General features: G+C 36.4%; 1 protein-coding gene across 4 annotated transcripts in view; it reads right to left on the reverse strand.

The window, feature by feature from the left end:
- The window catches only part of LRRK2 (leucine rich repeat kinase 2), a 210,334-nt gene that overhangs the window by 136,987 nt on the left and 46,610 nt on the right, over positions 1 to 26,737 (reverse strand). For 3 of the 4 annotated variants that reach the window (XM_088836974.1, XM_055396300.2, XM_055396302.2), the window contains 7 exons: positions 26,153 to 26,282; positions 23,620 to 23,744; positions 18,658 to 18,770; positions 7,061 to 7,205; positions 6,797 to 6,936; positions 4,313 to 4,441; positions 4,068 to 4,238 (listed from right to left, as the gene is read on the reverse strand). In XM_088836974.1, the coding sequence (XP_088693100.1) occupies positions 4,068 to 4,238; positions 4,313 to 4,441; positions 6,797 to 6,936; positions 7,061 to 7,205; positions 18,658 to 18,770; positions 23,620 to 23,744; positions 26,153 to 26,282 (953 nt within the window). The remainder of the gene's footprint in view (positions 1 to 4,067; positions 4,239 to 4,312; positions 4,442 to 6,796; positions 6,937 to 7,060; positions 7,206 to 18,657; positions 18,771 to 23,619; positions 23,745 to 26,152; positions 26,283 to 26,737) is intronic. The other variant, XM_055396301.2, reaches the window with a different exon arrangement.

Consider the following 26,737-nt stretch of genomic DNA (forward strand, 5'->3'; position numbering starts at 1 on the left):
GATTGAAGGCAGGAGGAGAAGGGGCTGACAGAGGATGAGATAGTTGGATGGCATAACTAACTCAATATACATGAGTTTGAGCATGCTCCGGGTGTTAGTGATAGACAGGGCAGCCTGGTGTGCTATAGTCCATGGGGTCACCAAGAGTTGGACACAACTGAGTGACTGAACCATGTGTCCAAGAAGTTTGAGGGGACAGTGCTCTGGTTTGATGGAACCAACTAAATGCCCACCAGCCTTCAGGAACACCCCCATCTTCAATCTGTTTTATCGAGAACCACAACAGTACTTTTTTAGTCTAGATATAATCAAGTCATTGTACTATTTTAAAATCTTCTAAAACCTTTCTGCTCCAGGACACTCCCTCAAATACAACATGCAATTTTTCAAACCTGATTTATGCTATTTCTATTTGAAACTACCATGAGGCAGGACATCCCTTTTATATTCTTTACTAATTATCTAGCACTATGCTTTCCACAGAGAAGATGCTCAATAGATTTTTATAGCAGAATTTTCCTTGGAGGACCCAAACTATCCAAGATGATTCCTGACATATGGTGACACGAAAAGTGAAAGTGAAAGTCGCTCAGTCATGTCCGAATCTTTGCGACCCCACGGACTATACAGTCCATGGAATTCACCAGGCCAGAATACTGGAGTGGGTAGGTAGCCTTTCCCTTCTCCAGGGGATCTTCCTAATCCAGGGATCGAATCCAGGTCGCCTATGGTGACATGAAGAGAGAAAATTTGTCTTTTATACCAGATAAAAGAAATAAAATTAGGAAAATAATTCATGAGAGGGAAAAAAAAATTACTGCTCAGATACCCTGGTGCTCAAGCAGTGAAAGAATCTGCCTGCAATGTCAGAAACCAAGGTTCAAGCCCTAGATCAGGAAGATCCCCTGGAGAAGGAAATGGAAACCCATTCTTGTCTGGAGAATTCCATGTAACCCTGGAGGGCTACAGTCCATGGGGTCTCAAAGAGCTGGACATAACTAAGAGACCAACACTTTCATACACAGTTCTGTATTTTAATAATGAGGATAATTCAAATATATATAATCAAAGTGCAACTTATTACCCTTTCCCATCTTCTCTCTCATACTCTAATTTATAAATAATGCAGCTCACAATCAAAGCCAAGTACCTTAAGCTAGCGTTCAAGAATGAATGTACAACCCTCTCCCCTTCCACCACCACTATCATGAATCTGTTATGTAAACAAGAGATTAAAGCAGGCACAAGGGAGGCAGATTTTCCACTACTTACATAGAAAGTTAAAGTTAGTCCTCAGGCAAGTTACTTAACCTTTCTGTTCCTCAATTCTTCACATGCTTAATAAGTACTAGGAGTACCCCTAAGGTTGTTGTCAGGATTTTATTAAGGGCTCAGAGCAGGGCCCAGGTGGCAATGAATACCACAGAAGAGCTTGCTATTATTTTTATTCAGGATTAATTATATTTGCTCTTCCCATCATGACCTGATAAGTCTTATTTTCAGGTGTCTATTCATGCATTTTCATACCCAATATTAATCCTCCAAAAGCCTAGTAAGATTAACTCCGCCCTTAATAATGCAACACTGGTACCTGCATAAGTTTTGACTATGCTACTTTTTACAAAATAAGGTGTGTTCAAACAGTCTACCCAAAAAAAATCAATGTTTACTATTTGTTAGATATAAATAATCTCTGAAAACCAGGATAAATTCTTTACATTTAAAGATGTGACTTTGTTTTAAGAAGAAAAGATATAAATAAGCACGTTAAGTTCCAAAGAACTTGGAAAGAACAAAATAAAAACCCTTTTATACAAAAAGATTTGAATAAATTGAGAGAAAAGTAGAAAGCAGTCCCTGTGCAGAATGTAGAGTAACTGTACTTAAGGGCTTTTAGGTGTGTTGTTTCTCTACGAAAGACCTGGAGGAAGCTCCCTTTCAGTTCTCTGGCATATCCAAGTAACATTAACACATGATCTGAAGATCACACAAAAGAAATACAATAAAAACATTAAATTATTGAAGGAAATGATTCAATTATTTTTAATAACAGAGAAGCAACTATTTTCAATGCTGCCTGCTTAGATGAAATTTGACTAAATTTAAATAATTTGATTATGTATTTGGTTTTAATGAATAAATTAATTGTGCATGAAAATGAGTTACACATTCAATTTCTTTTTATGTAGATTGCTAAGTAGTACTACCTTAATCTTATTGTTGACAAATTGATTTGAACCCATAGGCGAGCAGTAAATTAAATAAAGTGAGGCTTTAGAAGTAAATTATTGAAAAACACAGCACTCTGTTGGTTATTTAATAATGCATAGTCAGTTCAGTTTAGTTCAGTCACTCAGTCATGTCCAACTCTTGGCAACCCCATGGACTGCAGCACACCAGGCCTCCCTGTCCATTACCAACTCCCAGAGCTTACTCAAACTCATGACCATTGAGTCAGTGATGCCATCCAACCATCTCATCCTCTGTCATCCCATTCCTCTCCCACCTTCAATCTTTCCCAGCATCAGGGTCTTTTCCAATGAATCAGCTCTTCACATCACGTGGCCAGAGTACTGGAGTTTCAGCTTCAGCATCAGTCCTTCCAATGAATATTCAGCACTGATATCCTTTAGGATGAACTGGTTGGATCTCCTTGAAGTCCAAGGAACTCTCAAGAGTCTCCTCCAACACTACAGTTCAAATGCATCAGTTCTTTGGCACTCAGCTTTCTTTATAGTCCAACTCTCACATCTATACATGACTACTGGAAAAACCATACCTTTAACTAGATGGACCTTTGTTGGCAAAGTAATGTCTCTGCTTTTTAATATGGTATCTAGGTTGGTCATAGCTTTCTTCCAAGGAGCAAGCATCTTAATTTCATGGCTGCAGTCACCATCTGCCGTGATTTTGGAGCCCAAAAAAATAAAGTCTCTCACTGTTTCCATTGTTTCCCCATCTATTCACCATGAAGTGATGGGCCAGATGCCATGATCTTAGTTTTCTGAATGCTGAGTTTTAAGCCAACTTTTTCACTATCGTCTTTCACTTTCATCAAAAGACTCTTCAGTTCTTCTTTGCTTTCTGCCATAAGGGTGGTGTCAGCTGCATATCTGAGTTTATTGTTATTTCATCTGGCAGTCTTGATTCCATCTGAGCTTCATCCAGTCAGTAAGGCATATTAAAGCACTACATAATTGTTTTGTTGGAAATATTATTATTTAGAAAATATACCTGAATACTACTGCAAACTCTAAAATTTATACAGTGAAGACAAACTAGAAATGACACGTAATGCACTCTGAAACTTAACTGAATTCCTACTCTATGTACAACAGTGAGTTAGATATTCTGAATGATACACAGATGAACACTGTACATCTCTACCTTCACACAACTCACAAAGTATAAAAAAGTGTACAAAAATTGTCATGGATTTACACAGCAAGTAAATATTTTGCATAGAGGTCAGGAAGTGTGGGAAGAACTTTATTGAGGACAAATAATTTGGTTTATATTTTGAAGGCAGAGCAGAAGAATTAGATAGAAGTGTTTGCGCAGTGCATGAGGGAAGGGAGAGAAGGAAGGCACGACCACAGTGCCACTCAACTGCTGGGTGGCCCATAGAAGGGCTGTCAGTGTGAACACACCCCAAAGTGTGCAGTGCACAGCCTACGAGGTCACCTGTGGTAGCTCTGAGGGCAGAACTTTCTAAACAGAGAAGTTGAAAACAGAAAGAAAATACTTAAAAGATGAATCCAAACAAAACATAACTGTGTGGTGTGTCCCTGGAGAGTGATTGGCACAGAGATGCACAGTAGGAGACACATTTAAAAGTTATTTATCATCTTAACAAAGTAGCTAAACATGTAAAGGGAATGATTAGACGATAATACCTAAAGAAACACCCTATTTCTGAAACTGTGAATCTAAATCCTACTACAAATTACAAGCAATTGTGCCATAAATTGATAAATTCTGTAATGAAGAATCATACGATGTAGGTAAGAGCTATACAATAGCAGGGTCATAGAAAAAAAGACAAAAGTGAATCTTTGAATATTTACCTGACAAATCAAAGAAGTTGCTTCTTTTGCTCGATTGGCATCTGCTCCCAACAAAAGCAGGCATTCAACCATGATGCTGTTATTCTGATCACATGCTCTCTCCAGCATAAGACTTTTTAACTCATTATCAATAGCCAATTTTGCAAAGCACCTGCAACAAAGGTTTAGAAACTAGAAAAAATGGAAATGAGGATTAGAGTCAGCGAAATGTGTTACAGTTAGAATACTGGTAAAAAACATTGTACCTGTTGATCCTTTTGCTCCATGATACTGGAGGACAACTGATGGAATATTACTGAATCAAAGGAGTGATGCACCAGTAGCTTGGAAAAAGACACTGACAATTCCAGTATTGTCAAGACTGTCTGAAATCCCTGAAAGTGTGACCAAAAATAATAATAAGGTAATTATGGACAAAAAAGAATAAACAAATGATATAAAAGAGAGACTGTATACAGTACTTAAAACTTGGGGTGTTCACTTAGGTAAGTAGATACATTTATTGGGCTTGTACTTTAAAGCTGTAACCTTTGTAACAATGTAATAAATACACCTTGCTCTCTCATTACTCAGAAATAAGAAGATGCACACAGAGAATAATATGCTAAACTCTCGTCTAGCCAAACAGGAAAAAAACCTAAAACACCTAATTCACCAAAATTTGGCTTTTAAAGACTCCTTGCCTAAAGCCATACCTACAAGTTGGAAGTTAGATATTAATCAGGATTAGACAGCAGAGTCAGCAGAGCCACAAGCCCAAATAAATCAGTGACTTGAGTTCTTTAATACAAGACTGCAGATCAGGTTCTACAGAGAGCCTAGCACTTCCCCCAACAATTTTTTGTGCTATCTTCTGAAATTTTAATCTCAGACAAATGTGAGCTCCTAGACTGTGTTCATCTTGAGAACATTTTAGAAAAGCTCTAAGGACACTCTGAGGTTTACATCCTTTTAGCAAATCATTTATAAGGAACTGATCGGACACACCATTACTTTTTAGAACCACTCAAAGAGTTGTCTAGGCTCTATTTATGTGATGTTTTAGAGAAAGAATGAACTTTAGACTTGCCTATTATATACCTTGGGTACATTCACCAAAGATCAGTTTTACTTTAAAAATTTTTATCTTTCCAAAATATATTAGTGAGATCATCCAAATGTTAAAAATTATTATTTTGAGCTCTTAAGATGCTGTTTCTATAAATGCTTCCTAACATTTGACAAGAGAAGCAGTCTGAGGGGCATGTGGTCCACCCACCTCTAGAGGAGAAGTCCCTGCAAACAAATGAATACAATAGCAAAGCAGATAATACAAACACAGAGAAGGCATATAAGTCAAACTCAAAAACTTACAAGCACTGAACTGGTCAAATAAAGTATGTTGGCAGGCAAAATTTAGCACACTGGTCAACAGTTTACAACCTCTATGTAAAAATCTTAAAATTTATGCCTAGATGAATAAATACTGAGTGAGAGCTTCATACCTGCACAAAATAATTTACTTTACCTCGGATTACTTACAATCAGTTTTGTCTTGGCTTTAGTCAACCTAGGTTCAGGCACATTACAGAAAGCAGATATATAAAACCCATTATTGGTTCTAATCTAAGAATGCTATATGTTCAGCACTTTATAATTTAAAATCTCACATGGATTTTCGCATTTACTAATAATATTTGTGCAAAGATCATAGCTTAGACATTTTCACTCCTGGTCAATGCTGCCACTTTTGAAAATATTTGCTGAGTATGGTTTATGAAAATTGTAAACTTCATTACCAAAAACACTACAACCAAGGCAGAAATTCTTAAAAAAAAAAAAAACAAACTTGTTTTGTTAACATTAAAATAAAAGTACTCTGAAACAATTTACTTTGTCTTCCCTGAATTAATCCTAAACCAATATCTTGGATTCCTCATAGACAGCTAATATAGATTGCGTTTTAAATTTTGCTTAATGAAGAACGTTTAAAATATTGCTTCACTGAAAGAACAAAATTAAGGGGAAAAATTACTAAGTAAGCAGCTCAAATAAAACAAAGAAAATGGCAAACTTCACAATAATTGTAACTTTTATTTATCCAAAATCTGAGCAAATAAAAGTCCCTTGGACAGGAAGGGGATCAAACCAGTCAATCCTAAAGGAAATCAACCCTAAATATTCATTGGAAGGACTGATGCAGAAGCTGAAGCTCCAATACTTTGACCACTTAATGCAAAGAGCCAACTCATTGGAAAAGACCCTGATGCTGGGAAAGATTGAGGGCAGGAAGAGAAGGGGGTGACAGAAGATGAGATGGTTGGATGGCATCACCAACTCAATGGGCCTGAGTTTGGGCAAACTCCAAGAGATAGTGAGGGACTGGGAAGCCTGGTGTGCTTCCGTCCAATTCCATTGGGTCACAAAGAGTTGGACATAACTGAGCAACTGAACAACAACAACAAAGAAAATAAAGCTCAGCTAGCTGAAATTTCTTTAGCACATGCTCTGCTTTTTCACAGAAAAGATAAATGACAAATGTACTAATTTTAGAGATTTAGTAATGAAACATAAAATATTTTGAAATTCAACCCAGTTCTCTTCATCTACTCTAATAAAAATACTATGAAATGATAAATGGCTTTCAGCTAACTAGAAAATACCCATTAGTGCTAAGCAGGAGTTACACCAGCTGCTCTGAAAGAGAAATCTGTACAAGATCTCAATTCCCTTCAAGATAATGCACATACTTTTATCTGTACTTCAGCAGTATCCTTAAATCGTTGTAGGGTGGAAATCAGGATTTTTGCCAGCAGATGCCCAGTTCCCATGCATAAATTCTTCTTTGTAATCAAACATCCTATAAGACTTAAACCCAGACACTGAATTTCTAGAAAAATAAAAGAAAAAAAAAGTACTGTTTTAAATCTCAAAGCTGAATAAAAAATTTAAACATGTCCAACTAATAGCTAAAGGCCTATAAAAATCTAAACCCTGACTTCAGTTGTACCAACCTTGGTCATCTGGATACATCTGCAGTGTATGAAGCACCGAATCAATAGCACCTTCCAGGGATAATACCTCTAATGCATCAGGAAAATGTATTATAGACGATATTACTTTCAATCCACACTTCTGAATCCCAGGATTTCCAATGAACTAAAAGTCAAAAGGATAATTAAGAAAATCTGCTGTGTTAAAAAATGAATTCTAACACATACCTTAGTTAAAGCCAGCTTATAGGCTGATGAAACATAAACTCAGGAGTCCAAATAAAATTACCATTTTTGATTCTGCCTTGTATCACTAATTACTTTTATTTATTATTAAGAATAAGAACTAACCTTTTTGCACTTATTAAGTACCTCTTCTTCACCAGGCACTGTGCTAAATAATTTCACATGCTTTTCTTTTCAGAGTATCCTTATTAAATATATACTAATATGATTCCTATTAAAAGATGAGTTCATTGGATGTAGATTGTACACTGCTGAGACGATACCAAGTCAAAGACATTTGTTGTCACAACCTAAACTCTTAACCATAAAAAAGCAATGCCGTCCCTCATCATAGAAAATACTGAGAATTTACTCTTTTTATATTTACATGCTATACCTCATTTATTCCCCATCAATTTTCATACAATAGGTTCACCAACTTTAAAGATGCAGGAAAAAGAGCTCAAGTCACATAGCTAACAATTGTCAGGACTAGAACTTCCCTGGTAAAGAATCTGGCTGCAATGCAGGAAACCTGGGTTTGATCCCTGGGTCAGGAAAGAGGGCATGGCAATCCACTCCAGTATTATTGCCTGGAGAATCCCCATGGAGAGAGGAGCTTGATGGGGTACCATCCATAGGGTCACAAAGAGTCGGACATGACTGAGCAACAAAGCACAGCACAGTCAGAACTGGTACTTTAATATAAATGTTTCTGCCATAAAAGTCAAGAATCTTAATCTCTTCCAACCTTTTAAATTCAGTTCTTCCAGAATTTGATATTATTTGACAGGTATTCTAATAGCAGCCACTACTTTTCCAAGGCCATCCTTCTCATTGACTAAGGAGAAAACAATCAACAACACACTTTCCAATCATGTGACAATCACAATCACACCTCCCGTCTTTCAGTGTCTGGGACATTTACCGAACTCTTACACTCTGCTTTTCCATGGTGCTCTTCATGATGTTCTAGGGAGTCACTCACCTAGAGCCAGACATCCTGGAGTGTGAAGTCAAGTTGGCCTTAGGAAGCATTACTACAAGCAAAGCTAGTGGAAGTGATGGAATTCCAGCTGAGGGATTCAAAATCCTAAAAGATGATGCTTTTAAAGTGCTCAACTCAATATGTCAACAAATTTGGAAAACTCATTAGTGGCCATGGGACTGGAAAAGTTCAGTTTTCATTCCAATCCCAAAGAAGGACAAATGCCAAAGAATGCTTAGGCTACTGTACAATTGCACTCATTTCATATGCTAGCAAAGTTATGCTCAAAATCCTTCAGTTTAGGCAGTATGTGAACCAAGAACTCCCAGATGTACAAGCTGGGCTTCAAAGAGACAGAGGAACCAGAGATCAAACTGCCCACATTTGCTGGACCCTGGTAAAAGCAAGAGAATTCCGGAAAAACACCTACTTCAGCTTCACTGACTATGCTAAAGCCTTTGACTGTGTGGATCACAAAAATTTTGGAAAATTCTTAAAGAGATGGAAATACCAGACTACCTTACCTGTCTCCTGAGAAATCTATACATGGGTCAAGCAGTAACAGCTGGAACTGGACATGGAACAACTGACTTTTTCAAAATTGGGAAAAGAGTAAGACAAGGCTGTATATTGTCACTCTGTTTATTTAACTTCTATGCGGAGTACATTATACGAAATGTCAGGCTGGATGAATCCCAAGCTGGAATCAAGATTGTCAGCAGAAATGTCAACAGCCTCAGATATACAGATGATACCACTCTAATGGCAGAAAGTGAAGAGGAATTCAAGAGCATCCTGATGAGGGTAAAATAGGAGAGTGAAAAAGGTGGCTTGAAACTCAACATTCAAAAAACTAAGATCATTCAAAAAACTAGTCCCATTACTTCATGGCAAATAGAAGAGGAAAAAGTGGAAGCAGAGATAGATTTCATTTTCTTGGATCCAAAATCACTGCAGACTGTGACTGCAGCCATGAAATTAAAAGACACCTGCTCCTTGGAAGGAAACCTATGACAAACTTCTTCAGTTTATTAAAAAGCAGATAAATCACATCACTGACAAAGGCCCATATAGTCAAAGCTATAGTTTTTCCAGTAGTCAGATATGGATGTGAGACTTGGAACATAAAGAAGGCTGAGAGCTGCAGAATTGATGCTTTCTAACTGTGGTGCTGGAGAAGATTCTTGAGAGTCCCTTGGACAGCAAGGAGACCAAACCAGTCAATTCCCAAAGGAAATCAACCCTGAATATTCATTACAAGGACAGGTGCTAAAGCTGAAGCTCCAATCCTTTGACCACCTGATGTGAAGAACTGACTCACTGGAAAAGACCCTGATACTGGGAAAGACAGACAGCAGGAGGAGAAGGGGTGACAGGATGTGATGGTTGTGTAGCATCACTGACTCAATGGACATGAGTTTGAGCAAACTTCGGAAGATAGTGAAGGACAGGGAACTCTTCTGTCCACTGGGTCAAAAAGAGTCAGAAACCACTTAGCCACTAAATAACATCTTCACTATAGAGCTGAAATAGCTTCCGGTCAGACCTCAAATTCTGATGTAGCCTCTTCAATAAAAATCTACTGCCTTCCAACCTGTTTCACTTCCCCCTGTTGTCACTGAACAGATTTTTCATTCATTTCCCAATAGAGACCCTCAGTACCTCTCATGTGTTTTTTATTCGCATCTTTCTTCATATAGGTTATGGCTAGAAGCATCATTTTCTCATCTTGTATTGTCCTCCTCCACCGCTGAACTGCTCAGCTCAGATATCATTTCATCTATCATCTCAATAAGACACTCATATCCTTGTCTCCCTTGGCAACTTTCCTCACCATTATTTCCATCTTACCAATTCCTTGAGTAGTAGAAGTATATCAGCTTGGAGCCAGTTAAATTTGGGTTTCAATTGTCTCATCACATAAAGAGTTCCATGAATTCCTGGGCCATTAAAAATGAATGAAATAACATTTGCTGAGAAGTAGTATTTAGTCAGAAGGTATTACTCAAGAATATAAAGAAATTCAAAGCAGTACAAAGTGAAGCTGGAGGGATGGCTCAGTGTTTGTCCAGGTTTCTTCACCTTGAAAATGATTCTAATAAGGCAGTGTTGTTATGAGGGTGAAATGAGATAAATCATCATCCATGCAGTAAACACTGAGTGACGGCATAGTTCAGGCATTGGGATGAACGAACACTGTTCTCAGAAGTGAAAGACTTCTCACTGGGAGAGAATATCCCTAAATCGATCTTTCATTCTATCAAGCTACCACTCCTCTTTCATTTCTAAACTTATTAATAGAAAAGTCTACACCCACTTCCTCTACATTCTTCCCGCCTCTTAATTTCACAAAATCAGGCTTCGTCCTAACCACTACAAATTAAAACCATTCGAAGAAAAAAGTTCTTTAACAACTGAATTGCTGCTCTTTCCTCCCCCGATTTCCACGACACAGTAATCTCCCTAATTATTCTCAAACTTTAAAACTATGTATTTATCTATCTCATTCACAATCACTTCTTTCAACTCCAAACTTTGTCCAAAGAACTTTTCTTAAAACTCTCCTAGTCATGGATGGAATTCATATACTCTCATGGCTTCAAGCCACCATAATAACAGCAGCAACCACAAGGATAACCAAAACCTAAGGAGCATTTGCTAGGTTCCAGACATTCTTTTAAGCACTTCCTACGCATTAACTCATTTAATCTTCACACTCACCCTATGATGCAGACACACAATTATTATCCCTGTGTTATTGGTGAAAAAAAATTGAGACACAGAAAACTTTGAGCAGATAAAGCATAAGCTTAAACTCTCTTAAGTTCTAAGTACACATATTTCTCTTTGCTTGACACTAGTATCTTGAACTTAGGTGTTCAAAGTTAAAAGTTTATTATCTTCTTAAAGAAAAAAAGAAAACTCAGATTGCCATTTTGAACTTCCTGTTTTAATTAACAGTACCACCATCTCTGCATCCTAGGGAGGCCAGCTTGAGGAGTACAAGTGCAGTAGCACAGGTCCCTGTGTTCAGAAGGGCCCCAGACCTGGTTTAATACTCTGCAGCCACAACCTTGAAATTCTTAATTTTAAACACAGGGTCCTGCATTTTCATCTTGTACTGGGTCATGTAGCTGATCCTGCTCTTAATCTCAAAATGCACCCATAGGCTTATTTTTATGCTAAAATTAAGTCAAATTGGTACCTGATGGCTCAGACAGTAAAGAATCAGCCTGCAGTGTGAGAGACCCAGGTTCCACCCCAGGGTTGGGAAGATCCCCTAGAGAAGGAAATGGCAACTTACTCAAGAATTCTTGCCTAGGAAATTCCACGGACAGAGGAGCCTGGTGGGCTACAGTCCATGAGGTTGCAAACAGTCAGGCACAACTGAGCGACTAACACTTTCACTTATATTTATAAAGTACCTGTTCTTGTCCTTAATACCATCACCTCTAACAAGTTTCTACTCAACTATTGGTTCTGCTATCTTGAGCTTCCCTAATCTCTATTTCAGGTGCAGTTTGATGATACACCTGATTACTAGCAACAGGAAATCCATGATTTGTCTACATAGAAAGAACATGCAAAGTATCACATTATTATATGTGATGGAGTTCAAATGACTATTTGATGATTTTATACTGATATCTGATTTTGACAGTTTCATAAATTTGAAAAGTAAATACCATTATGTATATATGCATATATGATATTTACAAGCCTATAATGGACTTTCACTTACTAAATGTTCTATCTTGAAAATAGTGATTCATTACACTGTTATTCAAATGGATTGAAATTAATTGACTAGCAAGTTTTGTCCACATGAAATTTTTGAAAGTACCAATGTTGGACGTCTACAAATATTAATTAGAAGCATCCTGTTAACTATGCTTCACAATTTTCCAAGTCTTTTCAAAGACTACAAAAACAATCAAAATATTTTCTCTAGTGACTCAGCTAGCCAACTCAAGGGGAAAATTCCTATACCAGGCTCTTTCCTAACTGCCAGCCAAGTAAACTGCAACTCAGAAAAACTTTCCAGAAAAAAATTAATGTATGGCTAAAAAGAAGATACCATAGTCCAGGACTAACACTGAGATATATCCTAATAAAGTACATTCCAAGAAAATGAATCCTTTGGGCATCCAGATAAAAATACCAAACCATTTAAAAATGAGAAAAGAACCAAATTGGTCTTAGGCTGTTCCACTAAAACATTCTGTACTACAGAACAGTGAAACGCCTAAGAGGTTTTCAAAGAAAAGAAAACAAAACCCCAATACTTTGCAATCAACCAAACTGTTTTTTCAAGAGTCCAAATACAGAGACAACAACAAAGTGTTCAGGAAATGAATCTTTTTTTAAAAGAAACAGACAACTAAAAAATAAATGGAAAAACTGTAGCAAAAGAACTTTCAGTGAACACTGAATCCACATGACTGTAGGAAGAAGATGGAAATAACTTATTAAGTATGGTTATAGAATTGAATGTAAATATTTAAAACTTCTCAATGTACAATTAATTTATTTAACAAAAGTTGATTAGAAAATAGGTAAAAATAGGAAGATAGTGTGAATACTTCAATTTTCTAAGCTTTTATAGCCACAAGTCAAAAGAGAGTTTTAAATCTAATAGTAATAATATTAACTAACATTTACTGACTGTATACCATGTGCCAGGCATTGTATAGAGTACATGGCATGAATTACATCATAAAATTCTTCATAATAACCCTAAGTGAAAAGCCATTTATTATCTCCATATTATAGACAATGTAATGGAGGCTTTAAAAGACTTGTTCAGAATACATTAGTCTGTAGATGGTGAAGCCAGATTCAAATACAGATATCCTGATTCCAGGGGCCACACACATTAGAATACGTTATACACTTAAAGCTATAAAACTAAAGACCATATAATCTGCTTTAACTGAGTAATAAAGGGAAGAGAGAAGATATAAAGAAGTGAAAATATATTAATTTCACCAAAAGTATGCATAATGTATTAATATATGTGAAGGAAAAAATTGACTACCTGGGTAATATATGTGTCATATTCATGGAAAACTGTACATAGTTCCTTGGCAACACATTAGGAATCTCACCAAGTTGTTTTTAATTCCTACATAGAACTACACAGTTTCAAAATATTATAATTTATTTTCTTAGTATATACTGATAAGGATTATATTGTCAGGACATACTAAATTAACCTGTAGTAACAACCTCAAAACCATCTATTTCTGCTTTATTGACTATGCCAAAACCTTTGACTGTGTGGATCACAATCAACTGTGGAAAATTTTGAAAGAGATGGGAATACCAGAGCACCTGACCTGCCTCTTGAGAAACCTGTATGCAGGTCAGGAAGCAACAGTCAGAACTGGACATGGAACAACAGACTGGTTCCAAATAGGAAAAGGAGTGCGTCAAGGCTGTATATTATCACCCTGCTTATTTAACTTATATGCAGAGTACATCATGAGGAACGCTGGGCTGGAAGAAGCACAAGCTGGAATCAAGACTGCCAGGAGAAATATCAATAACCTCAGATATGCAGATGACACCACCCTTATGGCAGAAAGTGAAGAGGAATTCAAAAGCCTCTTGATGAAAGTGAAAGAGGAGAGTGAAAAAGTTGGCTTAAAGCTCAACATTCAGAAAACTAAGATCATGGCATCTGGTCCCATCACTTCATGGGAAATAGATGGGGAAACAGTGGAAACTGTCAGACTTTATCTTTTGAGGCTCCAAAATTACTGCGAATGCTGATTGCAGCCATGAAATTAAAAGACACTTACTCCTTGGAAGGAAAGTTATGACCAACCCAGATAGCATTTTAAAAGCAGAGACATTACTTTGCCAACCAAGGTCCGTCTAGTCAAGGCTATGGTTTTTCCCGTGGTCATGTATGGATGTGAGAGTTGGACTGGGAAGAAAGTTGATTGCTAAAGAATTGATGCTTTTGAACTGTGGTGTTGGAAAAGACTCTTGAGAGTCCCTTGGACTGCAAGGAGATCCAACCAGTCCATTTTAGAGGAGATCAGTCCTGGGTGTTAATTGGAAGGACTGATGCTAAAGCTGAAACTCCAATAGTCTGGCCACCTCATGCGACGAGTTGACTCACTGGAAAAGACTCTGATGCTGGGAGGGATTGGGGGCAGGAGGAAAAGGGGATGACAGAGAATGAGATGGCTGGATGGCATCACCGACTCGATGGACATGAGTTTGAGTGAACTCCGGGAGTTGGTTATGGACAGGGTGGCCTGGCGTGCTGCAGTTCATGGGGTTGCAAAGAGTCGGACACAACTGAGTGACTGAACTGAACAACCTCAAAATTACATAAGCTGGAAAAAGAAAAGGTTCAATTTTTATTTATGTCTCATATGTGTTATAGATCTGGAGGGGGCCTCTGCTCAGCACAGCCACTCTGGGAGTTGTGCTAACTGAGCAACCACCATCTCAAATATCACAGGTCACAGTCCCTGAGAGAGTGTTCTATAAGATGTGTCACCAATAATTAAATGCTTGATCACAATGAAATTAAATGAAATCACAAATGAAACCTCTACTTACAACTCTTTGGCCAAAACCATTACATGATTCAATCCAACTACAAAAACACCAATAAATACAATCCCAGAATCACCAGAAGGTGGTAAACAACACTAATGAGTACCATGTAAGCATTTAGTTTGCTGCCACATTCTTCTTACTACAAATAATGCCACAATAAACATTCTTGTTAAAAAACTTTGTGTACATGTACACATGTATCTATATTATAAACTCTTAGAATGGAATAGCTGGTTAGAAAACATGTCCATTTTAATGTAGATGAGTATTATTAAATTTCCTCCAACAAGGTTTTTATTTTGTTTTGTTTTTAATTTATATTTCTTTAAAAATGATTGTGGGCTTCCTTGGCAGCTCAGAGAGTAAAGAATCTGCCTGCAATGTGGGAAACCCAGGTTTGAACTCTGGGTTGGTAAGATTCCCTCGAGAAGGGAATGGCTACCCACTCCAGTATTCTTCCCTGATTTAGAACCTATGCCAGATTCATTTTTACTTTTAAATTTCATTCACGTGAGATTTGATTCTTTAAATGAGTAATGTAAATACGCAGCTTCCTTTGCTTTCTCCAGATCGCTAATGCCAATGTCACACCAGTATAATCACTAAAGTTTTATAATACATTTGATAATCTATTAATATTAGAGTCAGGCCATATTAATTATCTTCTTTTTCTAAATTATCTTGATTATTCATGCAATTATTTAATTAACTTTCTCAAAAGTTTACATTAGCTTACCTAGTTCCAGAAAATACCATTGTTGTTTTTATAAGGATTAATAAATGCAGATTAATTTTCATTTTTAAAAAATTAGTAATTTTATCAAAACAGAGGGTATATATTTTCCTATGTTTAACTCTTCCTTTGTACTCCCAGTTGAGTTTCAGAGTCTTCTTTGGAGTAGTTCTATAAACTTGTATTTACCTTACTCCTATGTAATTTCTCTTTGTTTTTGTTACTGCTGTTGCTTTCACAAATCAGCTCTTGCTTTCACTATATATTAATCACGACTGAAATAAGCATCTTCGGTATTTAAACTGAGTACATTTTGCTTTAAGGTTTTTGAGAAGCGCACAAGCTCTTTGATTTGTGTACATTTAATGAGAAGTTTGGTCTGACTTCATAAGTTTCCTGACTGAAGACAGCAGCAGTGCCACTGCACACAAAGCACAGATGTGACCAAAATGCTGAGAGCTCTATTTTCTACCGTGTTCTCCAGAGACAATACTGGGTAAATTGATCTCTCTGGAACAGATTACTGAAAGTTTTCATGTGTAGAAAAAGCTAAAAGGATCAAGCATAAATGCAATGTTAATATGTCAGACAGATTCAACTGCAGTCTGAATGTTACTGGATTTCTGTACACCTCCAGACATTGATTCACTTTAATAAATACTTTTAATAACCTTTGCATTGTAAACCTTAGTTGAATCTTAAATTCTACCTTATTTGGAAGTTTTCTATCCAAGAAAAGGCTTATTTTTAATAGCAATTCATTTTACTGCATCAATAGTATTTGGATCTAAAATCTCTGATGCCTTGTAACATTAATTAAGAGTGACACATGCAATTATGAAATTTTAGAACTAAAAAAAAAATACATTCATCTTTTAGAGCATTTTTTTTCTCAACCATGGGAAAGAATTACGGGAATTACACAGGGGAGATTTTTAAAAATAAAACAGTACCACTTCTGCTTCCCCGTGACCTTAATTCCTTGCCCACAAATGGCAGTCACTATTTAGTGAGATGCTGTGTCATTACCCTGGTGTGGCATGAAAAATAAAGAAAGGGGTAGGGAGGTTCTCGGGTTTCCCTGGTGACTCAGTAAAGAATCCACCTGCAATGCAGAAGACCCTGGTTTGATCCCTGGGTTAAGAAGATCCCCTGGAGAAGAAAGTGGCAACCCACTCCAGTAATTTTGCCTGGAGAATCCCAAGGAGAGAGTAGTCTAGTGGGCTGTAGTACACAGGGTCACAAAGAGTCGGACACAACTCAGTGACTAAACAACAACACGGAGGTTCTCAATCACTTCTGGGATTATATATCAAAAGAAAGTAAGACCTTGGAGCACGGTGAATTTCTTGGCATCACAGTACTGATGGAAATACTTCTCCCTTGACTGGCAACTCCTTCCACTCTATCACATCTGTATTCAATAATGTTAGGAAAGATGACATAACCAGAATCAAAGTTACCAAAAGTCTTTTCTGGTACCACTTGCTTTTCACCAACACACATCACGAATAAAATTAACTATTCTTTCCTCTAGTACTGAGCTTCTCTGTTGGCTCAGTCAGTACAGTCTGCCTGCAATGCAGGAGACCCGGGTTCAATCCCTGGGTTGGGAAGATCCCCTGCAGAAGGAAATGGCAACCACTCCTATATTCATACCTGGTAAATCCCATAGACAGAGGAGCCTGGTAGGCTACAGTCCATGGGGTCCCAAGAGTCAGACACAATTTACTGTACCTAAAGTACTGTTCATAAAACTAGTGCAGCTCATAAGTGCTAATACCAAACAACTTACTGTTGTTTTATGTATAGCTGTTACTTCACCAGCCATATTATGAGATCCATTACAGAAGGATACAAAGCATATTCATTTTTGTCTTCCCAGCGCCTAACACAGTTCCTTCCACATTCTTATTTTCACCAAGTATTTCTAGAATTAAATTCAACCCAAAGCTATATTCAAGAATCATATTAAAGTCTGAGTAAAAATGACTCAAATATATCATAGACAATTACATTATAAAGTTCAGGTTAAAATGAATTTTTGAAGATCTCTCTGCAGGTTCTACTATTCAATTCATGACATTTTTCAAAGTATACTAAATCACAAGGAATTATGTTCATTAATTACGTTGACTACTCTTTTCCTTTCATAAAAACATTAACCTAATCTTTACATCTTTGCCCTTATATCTTTTATAAAGAACCAATTCATCTTATGTTAAACTTCCAAACCATCTTAATTCCATCAATACCTTTTGCATTGCACAACATAAACATAATTCTCCTCTTCTCTTTTTTCAGACTTAGTATGATTATTAATTTATTAATTATAGAATATCATTGCAAATGTACATAGTTACGTGCATGCTCAGTTGCTAAGTCACATTCAACTCTTTGCGACCCCACAGACTGTAGCCCACCAGGCTCCTCTGTCCATGGGATTTTCACCGCAAGAACTCTGAATTGGGTTACCATTTCCTTCTAAAGGGAATCTTCCCAACCCCGGGATCAAACACATGTTTCCTCCATCTCCTGCATCACAGGCAGATTCTTTACTGCCGAGCCAGCAGGGAAACCCAGTGTTTGTAAATGCCTAATACTAGGAAGAAACAATGAACACTGAGCTATTTCACAGGTTATTTCTAAGGAGTACAGTACAAAAAAGCACAGGGAGTGAAGAAAAAAAAAAAACTTCAATGTCGTTCCCTGTGTGTCTTCATGGACCGAATCTTTCAGCATGGGATCAGAAAAGAAAGATCAGGAGGACAGAAAGAGAAAACAGCAGCCATGGCTCCTGATATCACTCATGAGGTTAAGGTGAACATCCAGAGTTCTCTCTCTGACTGAATTGACTCAAATGATTTATCAAAAGAGCCTGTCAAAATTTGTAATTGACAGTGCACTTCTCTTAGCTGGAATGGCACATCTCTTCACTCTCTTACATCCCTACTGTCATCTTCTGCTTATAAACATATAACTTCTTACTATCATAGTAAACAGAACATGGGAAACTGAAGCTAATAAAAGCCCCCATATATCCCCAAATTTCATATTCTAGTTAAGAGTATAAAGGCAGAATCTTATACGTACCCTGTTCAAAGCTGCCAGGACCAATTTGTGAATATCATTCCTGAAACACTGCTTTTCAATCATATTTAGCTTATGCTGATATTCAGTATCTTCCCTGTATTCTTCCGGGATGCCTAAATGCAAAATGCATACAAATCATTTTCTCATAAAAGATTTAGGCTGAATAGAATGTCATTTATTAGGAATGATTATAATTAACCCAACAATACATATACATGTTGTACCTTTTTCTAATCCATGGTTCTCTAAAGTTTAAGAAATTTTTAAAAATTGTTCATCACTGAATATAAAATAAATACACTGTATGTGGATGTTTACTGAATTTAAAGTAGCAAGAAGTTACTATGATGGAGCAATTTTCTGGAACAATCTTTTTTTTGTGTATTAACAAATAATCTGTACTCATTACATGAAGCTAGATTTTTATGCAATGGTGGACGATTTGAAAAAAGTTCAAAGTTATTTGGACTATAACATAAAAAGGTCGGATATGAAAGGTAGACATAAAAGAGTAGCTGGAATAGCAGTGGAAATTCCAGCATTATGATAGTAAAGAACATGTAGTTTTATCAAAAGTCCTCTAAGGCTGTATAAAAGTATTAAGTAAGTTGGACACGACTGAGCGACTGAACTGAACTGAACTTAAAGAAAACATACTTTATTAAGCTACATTGTAGCTAAACTATCCCAAAAAGGTTGAAAAACAGAAAGTCAAAAAATATTGAACATATACAGAACATATAACAGAACATGTAAGTAAAATAAATGTGAATAATGTTTCTAAAATCTATGACTATATAAATAATTATTAATAAGCAATATCTTACAATCTTTCATTTCAGTAATTTGTATTAATAAAAGTAATAAGTTGGCTGCATATAAGTTTTCATTTACTTAACAAAAATTTGAATACCAACAATAAATGCAAAGGATTTTGCCGCATGCTGAGAATACCACAATGAATTTGACGGGCATGATTTTCACCCTCCTGGAACTTTCAGTGCTCATTTTAAAATTTATTCAAACAGGTCCTGACATCCATTACAGCTGTATGACCTTGGACAAGCCACTTAAACTCTTAGTGTTTCATTTTCAGCGACGAAGACCAGATTAATTTCTAAAGCTGCCTATTATATCACAAGCAGATGTAACCATTAAAAGCAGTCCTGTTGAAATGTAAAAGCTTCATGCCAAATGTAAGGAGTCTTACTAACTGTCTTTCTTACATTAAGACCAAATGAACACTCCCAAAATTTCATCTCTGGTCTTTGCCATATCACTTGAGGTTCTACTATCCAGAATCGATATAATTTCCTTACCAGATAATAGTCCTTTAAACTGTTTGAACTGAAAACTTTTTCAAGAAGGGATCCATAACCTAATCATCTCCAGATTACCAAGAGTTCCAAGCACAGCTCTTTAGGTATAACAACTGTTCAATATCCACTTCTTGCATAAATGTGTCTTTAGAAAGCACCCATTCTGATTCAGGCTGGTGCTGGTGCTAAGTCGCTTCAGTCATGTCCGACTCTCTGTGACCCCCAAGGACTGTAGTCTGCTATGCTCCACTGTCCATGGGACTCTTGAGGCAAGAATACTGGAGTGCATTGCCATGCCCTCCTCCAGGAGATCTTCCCGACCCAGGGATTGAACCCAAGTCTCTTAAGTCTCCTGCATTGGCAGGCAGGTTCTTTACATTAGCACTACCCGGAAAGCCCCTAACTCAGGCTGCCTAGGGTGAAAACCTTGCTCCATTATATAAGCTGTGACCTTAAAATCTTTGTATCTTATGTCTCAGTTTTGTCATTGGTAAAATGGCCGGGGCGGGGGGGGGGGGGGGGGAGGTGTAGAATCTGACTGATTTGCTATGAGAATTTTAAAATTTTATATGAAGTACTTTGAATAATGCCTTACACATTTGTTATTAACTAAATATAATTGAATGGGTTTTAATAGTTTCATAACCTCTTGAATTATCTCCTCTGCAAAGTAAATAAATTCAATTTCTCCTACTGTTTGGATTTATATTCAAATCACTTTCCTCTAATACACTTCCCAATATGCTTATGTCCTTTCCCAAAGAATTTTGCACTGTTCCCTCTAGAACTGACACAGGCAAGAAGGAACAAGTCAAACGATATTTTATTAAAATAAGTAGGTCTTTAGTATTACTCTTTTAAAGCACAGGCTCAATCACTTCGATAAGTTATTGTTATAAAAAAGGAGGAAGTGAACAGTACCAGATTGAAAGCAATTTAAGTAACATAATACTAGATGCAATATGTGCTCCTGAATTAGATACTAAATTATACCAATTTGCTATAATGCACATCTGTTACAATTAATAGCTTGAATACGGTTTAGTTAATAATTGTATACATTTATATCTAAACATCTTATAAGTACCTACTTCAACTTAACATGTCAAAACCATAATCATATTCAACCTTAAAACTACTGCGGTATTGATATTACAGTTACTCATTGACATACTGAATTGTATGCTATAGGATGGTATGTGCTCAGTTGCTTCAGTCATGTCCGACTCAGTGCGACCCTATGGACTACAGCCCACCAGGCTCCTTTGTCCATGAGATTCTCCAGGCAAGAAGACTAAAGTGGATTGCCATGTCCTCCTCCAGGGGATGTTCTTGATCCCTAACTACAGGATGGTATAGTATGGCATAATTACAGCATGATAGAATATGGTTATTTGTGTGGCGTGCTATGGTAAAACAGTATGTTACCACAGAGTGAAGTAGATGATTAAGCCTTTACCTAATAGAGAAATGTATTTATATATTGATATGCCTATAAGGTATGTCTATTAATATATATTTTCATATATAAAGTATCAACACGAATTTATAATATTATTTTCAAGGGCACCTGTTTAATATACCTAAAAACATTATAAAACTATGATTTATCATTTAAATACATCATTTCATACATCTAAATTATTACTATCAATGTCATTCACTTCAGGATCATCTCAGAACAATAAAACAAAGGAAATTCTATATTCAAAACTTACTTCTTAACTAAAAGAGTATTATTTTATTAACAGACAATTCTGAATGTCTTTTGTTTATCTTTAAAACTCAAATCCACTCTCAGAAGAATAAGGTGACATCTTTAAAGACAATCAAAAGGATTTTGTTTGCTTTTTACAATCTATAAAACTTTTTAAAACTCTCAATAATATCCAAGCAAAATTATGTCTGTTAAATTATATCTCAAAGGTTGTTTGACAATTTGAATGGGACATGATTCAATTCAAAATTTACTGAATTTTTGTCCAAGTTTCCAGGGGATTTTAAAAAAAAGACATGACTAAAGAAAACCCTTTCCTTGAAAAATTCTATACTCTTATACTCAGAAATATAAATACCAATATGACTACAGAAAATGGTCAGTTTAGGAAGATTTCATTTTAAAAAGACCAAAAAAATGAACTTCAAAAGTACTGCGACTCTCACAGAGCAAAATAATAATAAAACCCCTGACATTCAGTAGTCAGAAAATCACATCAAAGGTGCCTCCTAATCACCTCCCACACACATCCTCTCCCGCTTTCTTGGCTGGGTTCTCACTATGTCTCATGTGGCCATCACAGCCTCCAGCCTAGTCTCCTTGCAGGAGGCTCTCCCCTGCCAATCATGCTCCACACCATACTACTGCTGTTATAAATGGCAACTTTAGTTATGACACTGCAACTTCCAAACAACTTTAATAAAATTTTTGAATTGACTTGCATTAAAAAAAAGCACGAACTGCTCAGCCTTCTGTTCAAGGTCCTTCCCTCTCAGCCTCTGCCCATCCTTCCACATTCAACCCCAGGCACTGCTCTCCTCAACACCAGCTCCACTCATCCCAGACCATGTGTTCTTTCTCTTTCTGCTTGAAATGTCCCTCCTGGCCTTTTTACCAGGTCAGCCTTACTCACCCTTCAACTGCAAACATCTCTCACATACTCTTTTGAATAAACTATTTGTGCTTCCATAAATATTTTCATAGACTTTTATAATGTGAAAGTGAAAGTTGCTCAGTCATGTCCAACTCTTTATGACCCCATGGACTGTAGCCTGCCAGACTCCTCTGCCCATGGGATTCTGCAGGCAAAAATACTGGAGTGGATTGCATGCCCTTCTCCAGAGGATCTTCCCAACCCAGAGATTGAACACAGGTCTCCCTCATTGCAGGTGGGTTCTTTACCATCTGAGCTAACAGGGAAGTCCCGTAACAGGCTCTCTCAACTGTCTGGTAATAAACTATCTGTCTCTCTACCTCTAAGCTCCCATAAGTAGTACAATCCTGTCTTTTTTCACCTGTTTTTCAGACTTTTGCAGTTATCACAATGTACAGAAAATACGAGGCAATTAATAAATACATGCTAAAGGAATGGAGGAGCAGGTGTTTTAAATGGGTTTGGAGGACAAAAAAGTCATAACAAAGGTAAGCAGGATGCAAATAGGGTAACAATGGACACTATTGTAGTTAATGAGTAAAACCCACATGGTTATATTTGAGAAAGATGCATTCAACCACAGAGCAAAAGAAGGACTGGAAAGAGGCAAGAGAGGAAGTGTGAAAATTAGTCAGCTATTATTATAATTGAGACAGAACACAAACAAAAACTTTGAATTCAGCAATGTCAACAGAAATACAAAAGAAATAGCAGAGATGACACTATCCTTGGAGTTGAAGCACCACACTATGTTGCAGTTATTTTTCTGTAAATAAACTATTGATGCTTCTTATTAAATTTTAATGTAAATTTATCTGACCCTTCTATCTCATCATTTTCCCTTTAGTTTTATTTTTGGGCTAGTGCAAAGATTTTAATTTGGTTAGCAGAAACCAGTCCTTTAATTTTTGCCTAGAAAGCTGATATTTCATGAAAAGTCAAAAAATTCATTTACAATGACAGCTCTTCCCACAATCAATTATGTAACTTACCTGGAACTATAAAATGTAACATAGCTCGAAGTGCTTCCAGCTGCACTGATAATGATGTCTCATGACTTTTCATGACTGTTATTATTTTGGGAACCACTGCTGCCATTGTATCCAGGGAAGGGCTACTGGAGATATAATATTGAAATGCTTATTAAAAGTCCAACCTGATTCCAATACAAACACCAATTTGAAACAAGTACAAGAAAACAGAACTATGTTATCAGAAAAGGCTATGTGAACTCAGTAATATGAGCAAACACAATTTAAATTCTTATTCGGTTAAACTTTGACCTCAAGAAGTTAAATTCACAGTAAATTGGGAAGTCTTTTACTTCGTTTCCCAAACAACCTCCTTTTGATCTGTACAGGGTCATTGGCAACAACCCCTGGAAAGAAGGTATTATTTGCATTTTCTAGGTAGAGAATTTAGGCTGACAGAGGTTAAACATCAAGGTCCTTTCACTGGAACATGACAGAGCCAGCGCTGGAATGCAAACTCTGACCGCCAAGTCCAGAGAGCTGTTTACAGCATAACCACCTGCCCTTTCCTGATTAACACCACTGGACTTCTTGTATGGTAGTCTTAATTAGTTTTATTTGCACTGAAGTCTTGGTTTCTCTAAGACATTTTAGCTATTATTTAACATACACACAAATGTATGTTAATCTACACATAAATGTAGATGTCAGTAGGTCCTACCAAATTTAATAGAGGCAGCCCTTGCTTTTACATAGTACCATATTGACTAAAACTTCTGCATATCAGATCTGGGTCCTCACTTTGCATGGGTCTGGGGTTACTGACATATAGTCCCTCTTTACCATCTTAAGTCCCAGTTTAAACACATTCCCTCTTTACAGCCTCTCTCCTTTGGTCACCCTAGCTTGATTCACCATAGGGTATTCACCAATACCCTATGATTTTACACATCCCTGTCATAGAATTATCACCCTTTATTGTAATTATCTGCTTACAAATGAGATTTTTAGGGGCAGGTACGTTTTCATAGCTAACTCTGAATCCCCAGTACTGGATTTATGCATTTTGCATATGAGGAAACAACCAGAAAGATTAATTACCCAGAATCTATAACATCTTAAACTGTCCATTATTCCACTGTATTTTCCCCTCCTTATAAAGGTTCACACACTGACAGGACCATAAACAATCACAATTTAACATAAACTTTTCATTTAAATGTCAAGAGCAACATTTAAAAAAGAGATATTGTTTAAGGTTATGATATATAAACATAAATAGATAAGCTGGACTTATTAAATTACATTAAATTATTACATTTATATTACATTAAAAACAATGTATTTTTACATTAAAAACATTGTAATGCCATTCATTCTAAGTCTGTAAATATGTTATATACAGTTACTCATGCTACATGCATTTCACTTGGTCATATATGAAAGTGAAAGTGTTAGTCATTCAGTCATTTCTGACTCTGAGACCCCAGGCTCCCCTGTCCATGGAACTCTCCAGGCAAGAATACTGGAGTAGGTAGCCATTCCCTTCTCCAGAGGATCTTCCCAATCCAGGGATCAAACCTGGGTCTCCTGCCTAGGAGGCAGATTTTTTACCATCTGAGACACCAGGGAAGCCTTATTAATATTTAATTCCTGTTAGTAAAAACAGTTATGCTTTATTGGGGGCTTAAAACGCACCAGTCATTTTCCTAAGTCTTTTGTTCAAACTTATTTAAACCTTACATGATAAGCTAAAAACTTATGAATTTGTTATCATTATTCCTCATCATCAATGAGGATTCTGAAGTTTAGAGATCAAACAGTTGACTCAAATTAGTGGGAAAATCAGGACTCAAAATCAGTTTTTATGTCAAAGTTATCTCGCGTTCTTTGACCTAATAAAGTACAAAAATGTGCTGAGCACATCCTTCGGGAGGAGACAACCCTCTGTATTAATTCAGTTTTAGTCTTTTAAACAAATTTTAGATAGATTCCACTCCCCTTCCCTCCCCACCCCACCACTACTTGCCATTCTACCCCAAACTGGCATTATCCACCCCCAGATAAATGATATGGTCTCTCTGTGCCACAAACTAGACATATAATCTTAACATCTCTGTGCTTGAACTAAAAGTGATAAAATGCTTCCCCAGGTAAGGAATGAAAGCAGGAAGAAAAAACAAAGCTAATTCTAATGAATGAATATTGATAAATATTAGTTGTGAGAAAGCAACAATTAGAAGCCATATCCTAATTTTATATTTTATATCTTCCACATAACAAAATTTTTAAAACTGTTTAAGGTTATGTGCTATATAAGCATCATTTTTCAAAGCACAGTAAATACCAATCATAAAGCACAAGAGCAAATTTTCAACATATTTCTATATAAATAAAATAAGTCTATGTATTACTGACATGAGATTATGCTGCAAAATGTTTCCGTCTTCAAATGCCTTGTTTTTCTTTTTATTCTTACAATTATGCTCAAAATATTGATATTCTACCTGGTCCAATATTATATATTCTACATAAATTCATAAATATTTATTACCTTTCTTCGAAAAGATGATTTAGCATTTTACAGCCACTTTCAGCGACTTCAGGAGAATGCATATGCTTCTGCATTAACTCCAATACATTCAGATATATTCCTTTTGACAACAGGATCTTTCTAAAATTAACTACAAGATTTTTTAAACATTACTTGAATAAATGAAAGGACATTGTCATAATCTTGCAATAAGACATACTATTAAAGATAATCAAAGTTCATCAGGATATATATACAACTATATATTAATTTATATTTCAGTGACAACTTAAATATCATTAATTTTTTAAAATATATACTATTTCCAATTTTTTCATATTTATTAACCACATGAGGTTTTAGTGTGAAAGTTTCATTCACAGAGAAAACTAGGGGAATGTGATTACAATCCACGTGAAAAGAATATTTTTGAAGAAATACATTTTTACATAAGAATGAAAACTAAATTTCATTCTAATTATAAAACAACTTCACAAAATAACTGAACTGGTGTAGAGCAGAGGCTCACTGGTGACCTGGGAATAAGTTATAGATGAGTGAAGATCCTATCAGCTCTTGAGGGATGGAGGAAGTAATGCTGAAACC

This window comes from Moschus berezovskii, chromosome 6, assembly GCF_049115385.1.
Source record: "Moschus berezovskii isolate FMDL1 chromosome 6, NW_MosBer_1.0, whole genome shotgun sequence".
NCBI classification, from domain to species: domain Eukaryota; kingdom Metazoa; phylum Chordata; class Mammalia; order Artiodactyla; family Moschidae; genus Moschus; species Moschus berezovskii.